This window comes from Geospiza fortis, unplaced genomic scaffold (assembly GCF_000277835.1).
Source record: "Geospiza fortis unplaced genomic scaffold, GeoFor_1.0 scaffold406, whole genome shotgun sequence".
Lineage (NCBI taxonomy): Eukaryota > Metazoa > Chordata > Aves > Passeriformes > Thraupidae > Geospiza > Geospiza fortis.
The window spans coordinates 102,870-112,919 of record NW_005054697.1 but is presented as its reverse complement, the minus strand read 5'-3'; the positions used below and the strand labels follow the sequence as shown (position 1 = coordinate 112,919).

The 10,050-nt window shown below is 54.2% G+C and overlaps 1 protein-coding gene across 1 annotated transcript in view; it reads left to right on the top strand.

Moving 5' to 3' along the window:
- The window catches only part of KAT7 (lysine acetyltransferase 7), a gene marked incomplete at its 5' end in the record, with an annotated part of 13,730 nt that extends 4,049 nt beyond the window's left edge, over window positions 1-9,681 (top strand). Inside the window, 11 exons of the mRNA XM_031065196.1 lie at window positions 576-658; window positions 870-959; window positions 1,466-1,564; window positions 1,686-1,796; window positions 2,767-2,958; window positions 3,866-3,955; window positions 4,391-4,531; window positions 6,054-6,147; window positions 6,286-6,432; window positions 6,953-7,059; window positions 8,774-9,681. Coding sequence (XP_030921056.1) covers window positions 576-658; window positions 870-959; window positions 1,466-1,564; window positions 1,686-1,796; window positions 2,767-2,958; window positions 3,866-3,955; window positions 4,391-4,531; window positions 6,054-6,147; window positions 6,286-6,432; window positions 6,953-7,059; window positions 8,774-8,875 — 1,256 coding nt within the window. The remainder of the gene's footprint in view (window positions 1-575; window positions 659-869; window positions 960-1,465; window positions 1,565-1,685; window positions 1,797-2,766; window positions 2,959-3,865; window positions 3,956-4,390; window positions 4,532-6,053; window positions 6,148-6,285; window positions 6,433-6,952; window positions 7,060-8,773) is intronic.
- Between the last annotated feature and the right edge of the window lie 369 nt (window positions 9,682-10,050).

Genomic DNA, 10,050 nt, shown 5'->3' with positions numbered 1-10,050 from the left:
CGAGGAATGGGGCTGGAGATGGGATGTGAGGCATAAATACAGGGATGGTGTTCCTGGAGGGGTTTTGTTCTGGTTTGGGGAGTGACAGGATGAGGAACCTGATAGGTGTGGGAGGAAACGTCCCAGGTTTGTGGGCAGGGAATTGGGTTTTGCCAGAAACAGGATTTCAGTGCCAAACTACTGCACTCCCATCCCTGGCTGCTTTGGCTTAGTGTGAGGGGCAGGGAATGCCCCCTTCCTTTTTAAACCAGGGAGTTTCCTCCTTCTATCCCCCTGTTTGTGATCCTGAGGAACCAGATAGGAGGCTGAGCACAGGTGTGGGAGGAAACATCCCAGGTTTGTGGCTAGGGAATTGATTTTTGCCAGAAACAGGATTTCAGTGCCAAACTACTGCACTCCCATCCCAGGCTGCTTTGGTTTAGAGTGAGAAAGCTTTTCCTTCCTTTTTAACCAGAAGTTTCCTCCTTCTATCTCCCTGTCAGTGATCCTGTGAGGGATCTGCCCACGTGGGACACTTCCTCCACCTCTTTGGGACCATTTCTCACAGGTTTTGTTGTTTTTCTGACCCCTTGCAGGACACCTGACCGGGAAGCACGAGCGCCACTTCTCCATCTCGGGGTGCCCTCTCTACCACAACCTCTCAGCAGATGAGTGCAAGGTAAACCTGAGTGGTTCTGCCTTCTGATTTCCCCTCCTTTGGGATTTTTGAGGGTAAAACGCTGAGCCTTGTGATGTGTGAGCAGCAAACCGTTCCCCCCTGCGTGCTGCTGTGCTCGCCTGTGAGGCAGCAGCGTTTGTGTGTCACACCTGGAGGGGCAGGGGGTGACAGGAGGTGGCTGCAGCTCTGACAGGTGAATTTTGGCCTCCAGGTGCGAGCACAGAGCCGGGACAAGCAGATTGAGGAGCGGATGTTGGCCCACAGGCAGGATGACAACAACAGGCACGCCACCAGGCACCAGGTGAGGGGCACAGCCTCAGCTCCCAGCACAGGGATTGGGGATTCCCTTCTCCACATCCTGGGGAGCTGCTGGGGCAGTCCTGAGCCTGCCCAATGCCATTCCAGAGGGGGAAATTCCCTCAGTGAGGTGGGAGCAGGCAGGGAGAGCAGAGCTGTGTTCTGGGGATGATCCTTTCCCTCAGTTTGGATGTGCAGGGCCAGGGAATTCCTGCAGAGCTGTAAACTGCAATTTCCCTCTGAGTAAGCAGCAGAGAGCCAAACCAGGGCAATGACATTTCCCAGTCCCTGAGTCAGCTGGGAGCACGGAGCTCACCCTGTCCTGTGGTGGGAAGGAAAATTTCCTGCTTTGCATTCCTGGGCTGCAGCTGCAGTGCCCTGTGATTAGCAGAGGATCTGGTTCACACCTCGTGGAATGGCAGCCAGCATGGAATTCTTTGGGGTGGGCAGGCAAGGGGCAGCTTTGGAGGGGCTGGAGCCTCTCAAGGCCCCACCTGGGGTTCCTTCCAGGCCCCCACAGAGAGGCAGCTGCGCTACAAGGAGAAGGTGGCTGAGCTCAGGAAGAAGAGGAACTCGGGGCTCAGCAAGGAGCAGAAGGAGAAATACATGGTAAAAGCAGGAATTCCATCTTTTCATTCCCCCTGGGATGCAGTCTGGCTCTCCCAGTCATCCTGCAGCGTTCCCAGCTAGAAAAGCTGCAGGAGCCAGCAGCTGTGCTGTGTTTTTGCAGGAGCACAGGCAGACCTATGGCAACACCAGGGAGCCTCTCCTGGAGAACCTGACCAGCGAGTACGACCTGGAGCTGTTCCGCAGGGCCCAGGCCCGCGCCTCCGAGGACCTGGTGAGCCCCCAGCCCCGGGGGCTCTGTGAGACCCTGTGAGACCCTGCCCCAGGGCTCTGTGGGACCTGGTGAGACCCTGCCCCAGGGACCTGGCAGGCAGCACAGGGAGCTGGGCAGCAGCTCCAGGCCAGCACAGTCAGCCCGGGCTGGGGGTGAGTGCCAGCTGTCCCCCAGGGAGTGCTGGAGCTGAGCTCTGCACTCAGGAATGTGTGGTGACATTCCAGGGGTGCTCCCAGGGGACAGTGGCAGCTCCAGCGTCCCTGCTGAGGGCTGGTGACAGCAAAAGCCACCTCAGCCTTAGCCTGTGACTGAGTTCATGGGCTGGTGTTGCTGAAGCTCCTGAGGAGCCTCCCAAAGCCACATCCCATTCCAGAGAGGGATCAAAGGATCCTTTGATGCTTTCCTGGGACAGCTGGGGCGCCTGGGGCAGAGCCCTGGGCTGTGTCACGGAGCCACAGGATGGACTGGGCTGGAAAAGCCCTCTGAGCTCATCCAGTGCCTCCCGTGACCTGACCCCACCTTGTCACCAAGTGCCACATCCAGGCCTTTCTAAACACCTCCAGGGATGGTGACACTTCCCTGGGCAGCCCCTTCCAATTCCCAATCCCTCTTTTTGGGAAGAAATTCCTCCTCATGTGCAGCCTGGCCCAGCTGGGAGCTGTGTCCTCCTGTCCTGTTGTTCTCTGGGAGCAGAGCCTGGCTGCACCCTCCTGTTGGGGTTATGGAGAGCCAGCAGATCTCCCCTGATCCTTTTCTCCAGGATGAACACCCCCAGCTGCTCTCACAGCACTCATGTCCTGTCCCTGGGGATCAGGAAAGGAGCAGGGAGTGACGAGCAGCCGCAGGAATTTATTAAAAAACAAATTAAAAAAACTTGCAACAGATTTCCTCCAGGAAAACAAATCCCAATTCCCCTCCTGCTGCTCGGAGTTCACTTTTTGGCTCTCCCTGCTTCTCCCCCCCGGGGCAGGAGAAGCTGAGGCTGCAGGGGCAGATCACCGAGGGCAGCAACATGATCAAGACCATCGCGTTCGGGCGCTACGAGCTGGACACGTGGTACCACTCGCCCTACCCCGAGGAGTACGCGCGCCTCGGCCGCCTCTACATGTGCGAGTTCTGCCTCAAGTACATGAAGAGCCAGACCATCCTGCGCAGGCACATGGTGAGGGCTGGGGGGGCTGCTGTGGGGTCAGGGAATGGCTCAGGCCTGCTGTGGGCTTAGGGAATGGCTCAGGCCTGTTGGAAATGCTGCTATGGGGTCAGGGAACGGCTCAGTTCTGCTGGGGAGGCTGCTATGGGGTCAGGGAACGGCTCAGTCCTGCTGGGGAGGCTCTATGGGGTCAGGGAATGGCTCAGTCCTGCTGGGGAGGCTCTGTGGGGTCAGGGAATGGCTCAGTCCTGCTGGGGAGGCTGCTATGGGGTCAGGGAATGGCTCAGTCCTGCTGGGGAGGCTCTATGGGGTCAGGGAATGGCTCAGTCCTGTTGGAAATGCTGCTGTGGGGTCAGGGAATGGCTCAGTTCTGCTGGGGAGGCTGTTCTGGGGTCAGGGAATGGCTCAGTCCTGTTGGAAATGCTGCTGTGGGGTCAGGGAATGGCTCAGTTCTGCTGGGGAGGCTGTTCTGGGGTCAGGGAATGGCTCAGTCCTGGTCTGGGGTCAGGGAATGGCTCAGTCCTGCTGGGAATGGTGCTGTGGGGTCAGGGAATGGCTCAGTCCTGCTGGGAATGGTGCTGTGGGGTCAGGGAATGGCTCAGTCCTGCTGGGAATGGTGCTGTGGGGTCAGGGAATGGCTCAGTCCTGCTGGGAATGGTGCTGTGGGGTCAGGGAATGGCTCAGTCCTGCTGGGAATGGTGCTGTGGGGTCAGGGAATGGCTCAGTCCTGCTGGGTGGGGCCGGGGAAGGGCCCAGCCAGGCTCAGCCTATGCACATGGCTGGGTTGCAGTGGCAGGCCAGGCTGCAGTTCCCTGTCCCCTGCAGCAGTTCCCTGTCCCCCTGCAGCAGTTCCCTGTCCCCTGCAGCAGCTGCTGTCCCCAGGCCAGCAGTGACAGCCCCCATTCTGTCCCTGTGCCAGGCCAAGTGTGTCTGGAAGCACCCGCCGGGGGACGAGATCTACCGCAAGGGCTCCATCTCCGTCTTCGAGGTGGATGGCAAGAAAAACAAGGTGAGTGGGACCGGGGTGGCCCTGTAGACAGCCAGGGTGACCCTACAGACAGCCAGGGTGACCCTACAGACAGCCAGGGTGGCCCTACAGACAGCCAGGGTGACCCTACAGACAGCCAGGGTGGCCCTGCTCACAGAGGGGCTGCTGCAGTCGGGCCGTTCCTGCAGGAGTTTTGCTGCTGCTCCTGTGCAGCTCCAGCAGCTCCCTCTGTGTCTCCCCCAGCAGAGGTGAGGGGCAGGATCCAGGCTCCATCACCAGTGGAATTGTTTCCTGGCCCAGCTGTTTCCCCATCATTTCTCAGATGATTCTGAGGGGGTTTTTTTTTGTCCTTTCCCAGGTGGTTTTGCCCACATTTGGGGTGTCCCAATGGGGTAAGCACCTGCATCTTGGGGTATCCCACTGGAATAAACACCTGCATCTCTTTTCTGTGCTCAGATCTACTGTCAGAACCTGTGTCTGCTGGCAAAGCTTTTCCTGGACCACAAAACCCTCTATTATGATGTGGAACCTTTCCTGTTCTACGTCATGACAGAGGCTGACAACACTGGCTGCCACCTGATCGGGTATTTCTCCAAGGTCAGTGCAAACCATTCATCCCGTCTCAGCCTATGCACATGGCTGGGTTGCAGCAGCAGGCCAGGCTGCAGTTCCCTGTCCCCTGCAGCAGTTCCCTGTCCCCTGCAGCAGCTGCTGTCCCCAGGCCAGCAGTGACAGCCCCCATTCTGTCCCTGTGCCAGGCCAAGTGTGTCTGGAAGCACCCGCCGGGGGACGAGATCTACCGCAAGGGCTCCATCTCCGTCTTCGAGGTGGATGGCAAGAAAAACAAGGTGAGGACAGCCGGGGTGGCCCTACAGACAGCCAGGGTGACCCTACAGACAGCCAGGGTGGCCCTGCTCACAGAGGGGCTGCTGCAGTCGGGCCGTTCCTGCAGGAATTTTGCTGCTGCTCCTGTGCAGCTCCAGCAGCTCCCTCTGTGTCTCCCCCAGCAGAGGTGAGGGGCAGGATCCAGGCTCCATCACCAGTGGAATTGTTTCCTGGCCCAGCTGTTTCCCCATCATTTCTCAGATGATTCTGAGGGGGTTTTTTTTTGTCCTTTCCCAGGTGGTTTTGCCCACATTTGGGGTGTCCCAATGGGGTAAGCACCTGCATCTTGGGGTATCCCACTGGAATAAACACCTGCATCTCTTTTCTGTGCTCAGATCTACTGTCAGAACCTGTGTCTGCTGGCAAAGCTTTTCCTGGACCACAAAACCCTCTATTATGATGTGGAACCTTTCCTGTTCTACGTCATGACAGAGGCTGACAACACTGGCTGCCACCTGATCGGGTATTTCTCCAAGGTCAGTGCAAACCATTCATCCCCCACCTCACTAAAATGGGATTTAGGGCCCCCTCCTCAGCACTGAATCCTTTTTGCAGCCTCAGGATTTGCTGCTTTTGGGAGCAGGTGAAAGTCCAAGGCTGAGCTGCAGGGGTTGTTGTGTTTGCTGGGGGATTGCAGGTGCTGTGCTGCTCCATCTTCTCTCATCCCCAGCAAAAACCAAACCAGCTCCAAGGAGTTGTAGTGACCAGGAAACAGAGTGGTGTCTTCATTGGGGAGAAAGAAACTGGGGAGGAATGTGGAGAAAAATACATGAAAATAAATATTAAATAATAATAAATATTAAAATAAAAATAAAAAAAATATCACCATGATTTCTTCTGCCAGGAAGCAGAGTGGTGTCTTCATTAGGAGAGAAAGAAACTGGGAAGGAATGTGGAGAAAAAGACATTAAAATAATTATTAAATAATATTAATAAATCTATAATAAATTTATTAATAATTATTATCAATAAATTATTAATAATATTAATAAATATTAAATAATAATAATAAAAATATTAAAATAAAAATAAGTATTAAATAAATTTTTAAAAAATCACCATGATTTCTTCTGCCAGGAAGCAGAGTGGTGTCTTCATTAGGGGAGAAAGAAACTGGGAAGGAATGTGGAGAAAAATACATGAAAATAAATATTAATCACCATGATTTCTTTTTAAATAAAACAGTTAAAGGAGTAAAAATTCTGAGTTCCCTCCTGTCTGTTCTTCTTTCCAGGAGAAGAATTCCTTCCTCAACTACAACGTGTCCTGCATCCTGACCATGCCCCAGTACATGAGACAAGGCTATGGCAAAATGCTCATTGACTTCAGTGAGTGTGGGGGGAAATTCTGGGCAAAAACCCCTCCAGCTCCACCAGGAAATCTCACCTGCCTGCTGCTGCTGGAGCACCTTCCATCCTGCCTCGCTTCTGAGTCGTTTAAATGTGGTTATTTTTGATATTTTTTAGGTTATTTGCTGTCTAAAGTGGAGGAAAAAGTTGGCTCCCCAGAGCGTCCCCTGTCCGACCTGGGCCTGATCAGCTACAGGAGCTACTGGAAGGAAGTTCTGCTGCGCTACCTGCACAACTTCCAGGGCAAGGAGATCTCCATCAAAGGTCAGGGGGGGTGTTGGGAACGCCCCTGAGCCTCTCAGGCCTGCCTCACCCACCCAGGTGCTTGTGGAGCACTGAGTTCCATGGGATGTTGGCAATGGCTCTCCTCCCCAGCCCTGCCGCCGGCAGAGTTGGGCCGTGGTGCAGCAGTTTAAAGGATGGATTGGCTGCTTGATGAAAAAAACTGCATTTTTAAAAAAGCTTCATCCTGCTGTGTATCAGTATATTAATTTTAACCAAAAAAAATGACCCAGCAGCCAATATTGAGAATATTTGGCCTTGTTTAAATGGCATTTCTGTGTTGGTGGCACCTGGGAGGATGTGGAGTTCCCTGGGGGTGTGAGGTACCCTGGAAAAGCAGGATTTGCATTTCTCTCAGGGGATTTGTTACAGATCCCAAACCCAGCAGCCCCAAACCCCTGCAGCCCTGCTCAGGCCCACATTCCTGAGGGGATTGCAGCGAGCTGGTGCTGGCCCAGGGCTCTGGGGCTGTGTCAGAGGCTCTGGTGGGCTCTGATTGCAGAGATCAGCCAGGAGACTGCCGTGAACCCCGTGGACATCGTCAGCACCCTGCAGGCCCTGCAGATGCTCAAGTACTGGAAGGGCAAGCACCTGGTCCTCAAGAGGCAGGTGAGCCTGGGGGGACCTCCCTTCACCTCTCCTTTTCCTTCCTGCAATCATTCATCCCATGGGTTCTCTTCCTTTTCCTTGTTGGAATCAGGGTTTCCTTGGTTTCTCTTCCCTTTCCTTGCTGCAGTCATTAATTCCATGGGTTCTCCGTTCCTCCTTTTCCTTGTTGGAGTCCGGGTTTCCTTGGGTTCTCCTTTTCCTTGTTGCAATCAGGGCTTCCTTGGGTTCTCCATTCTTCCTTTTCCTTGTTGGAATCAGGAATTCCTTGGGTTCTTCTCCTTTTCCTTGCTGCAATCATTAATTCCTTGGGTTCTCCATTCCTCCTTTTCCTTGTTGGAATCAGGAATTCCTTGGGTTCTCCTTTTCCTTGCTGGTATCACGGTTTCCTTGGGTTCTCCTCCTTTCCTTGTTGGAATCAGGGCTCCATGGGTTCTCCATTCCTCCTTTCCCTTGCTGGAATGAGGGATTCCTTGGGTTCTCCTCCTTTTCCTTGTTGGAGTCAGGGCTTTCTTGGGTTCTCCTCCTTTCCTTGTTAGAATCAGGAATTCCTTGAGTTCTCCATTCCTCCTTTTCCTTGCTGGAATCAGGAATTCCATGGGTTCTCCAGCCTGCTCATTCTCATCTCCAAGTAAAACAGAATGAGCCCTGCAAGACACCCCAAAATCCCACCCTGAGCCTCCCTGGCAGGGCAATCCAAACCCCCCTGGCAGCCTCGGGGCCGTGCCCATTCCCTGTTCCAGTGCCCAGCACCCCCTGGATGAGGAACTTCTCCCTAAAATCCAACCCAAACCTCCCTGGCCTGCTGTGAATGGGATCCTGCATGGCTCCTGCTCGTTCCCTCCCTGATAAATCCCTGGGTGAGGGTTAAACCCCAAACCTTTTCCCTTCCCTGGGGCCCCTTTGGAGCTCGATTGAGGAGCTTCTAGAAAACTCCATGGAGGAGAAGTTGTTCTTTTGGGTAACTTTGGTATTACTTTGGTGTTATTGTGCTGTTACTTGGTGTTGCTTTGGTGTTACTCTACTGTTATTTTGCTGATGTTTTGGTCTCATTTTGGTGTTACCCTGCTATTATTTTGCTGTTGTTTTGGTGTTCCTCTGCTGTTCCTCTGCTGTTATTTTGCTGTTGTTTTGCTGTGATTTTGCCGTTCCTCTGCCGTTCCTCTGCCGTTATTTTGCTGTTGTTTTGCTGTGATTTTGCCGTTCCTCTGCCGTTCCTCTGCCGTTATTTTGCTGTTGTTTTGCTGTGATTTTGCCGTTCCTCTGCCGTTCCTCTGCCGTTATTTTGCTGTTGTTTTGCTGTGATTTTGCCGTTCCTCTGCCGTTCCTCTGCCGTTATTTTGCTGTTGTTTTGCTGTGATTTTGCCGTTCCTCTGCCGTTCCTCTGCCGTTATTTTGCTGTTGTTTTGCTGTGATTTTGCCGTTCCTCTGCCGTTCCTCTGCCGTTATTTTGCTGTTGTTTTGCTGTGATTTTGCCGTTCCTCTGCCGTTCCTCTGCCGTTATTTTGCTGTTGTTTTGCTGTGATTTTGCCGTTCCTCTGCCGTTCCTCTGCCGTTATTTTGCTGTTGTTTTGCTGTGATTTTGCTGTTCCTCTGCCGTTCCTCTGCCATTCCTTTGAGGCATTCATGGCTGAGCCCCCTCCCCTCTGGGGTGCTGTCCCAGGGGCGATTCCCCACCAGGATCACCCCTGAGCTGCCTCCCCCCCGCTGTCCCCAGGACCTGATTGACGAGTGGATCGCCAAGGAGGCCAAGAGGTCCAACAGCAACAAGACCATGGATCCCAGCTGCCTCAAGTGGACCCCTCCCAAGGGCACCTAGGTGTCCCCAGCAGCGTCCCCAGCAGAGGAGGATCCGTGTGCTTGGCTCTGCAGTGTCCCCAGGGCGGGTCACCCCGGGCTGGCCTGGCCTGGCCCTGTGTCCCCACAGTTCTGGGGAACTCGGAAGTTTCGGCCTCAGTGAGGCCGCGAGGACTGGAAGTGTCTGGGAGCCCCCAGGAAGCTGAGGAGCTCTGGCTGCTGGGCCTGTCCCTGTCCCTGCTGTCCTGCTCCGTCCCTCTGTCCCTCCTGCAGCTTCCCTGCGGGCTGGGCTCACCCCCTGGCTCTTGGACAGTGCTGGAAATGCTTCTCTGGGGCAGTCAGTGCTTGGAGCTGCTCCTGTCCCGTGCCGTGTCTGGAATAGCTTTAGTGGGATCATTGCCCCTCTCCCAGCAGTTTTCCCTAGGATCCAGCAGATCTTCACTTAGCTCCTGTTGTACAGCCAGAACTGCACCTCCTGCACCTGAGGGAGTCACTGGGTGTCCCTGTCACCCTCTCCTGGAGCCACCACAGCCCTGCTGGAAGCACCTCTGGAGTAGAATTCCCGTTTTTTCCTGGTGTGTATCTCGTGGAATTGCTGAGTTCCTGTACATAAACCACCTGCTGAGTGTATTCCCCTGGAGATGTTTTTTCCCAGAGCAGCCTTCCTGGAATTGCAGGTCCCTTTTTGTTGCAGGTTTTTGTTTCTTTTTTCCCCCTCCAGGCTAAAGGAATCCAAACTTTGGCCTTTTCCAAAGCACCAGTTCCAGAGGAGCTGTTGGGCTGCTGTGCTCCAGGGAGGGATGGATTCCCTGGCAGAGCAAAAAAAAACAAAACAAAGAAAGAAAGAAAGCTTTGATTCCTCCCTCCCATCAGCAGAAATATCCCAGAATGGCCTCCCAGTAAAACCACTGTCCTCGTGCCACCCATGCCCGGGTGGCTCCAGTGTCACTGACAGGGGGACAGCCCTGGGAAGGGCCTCAATTCCCTGGTCCCAGTGCTGATCTCAGTGATCCCAGTGCTGATTTCAGTGATCCCAGTGCTGGATTCCCTGATCCCAGTGCTGAATTCCATGATCCCAGTGCTGATTTCAGTGATCCCAGTGCTGAATTCCATGATCCCAGTGCTGATCTCAGTGATCCCAGTGCTGGATTCCCTGATCCCAGTGCTGAATTCCCTGATCCCAGTGCTGAATTCCAT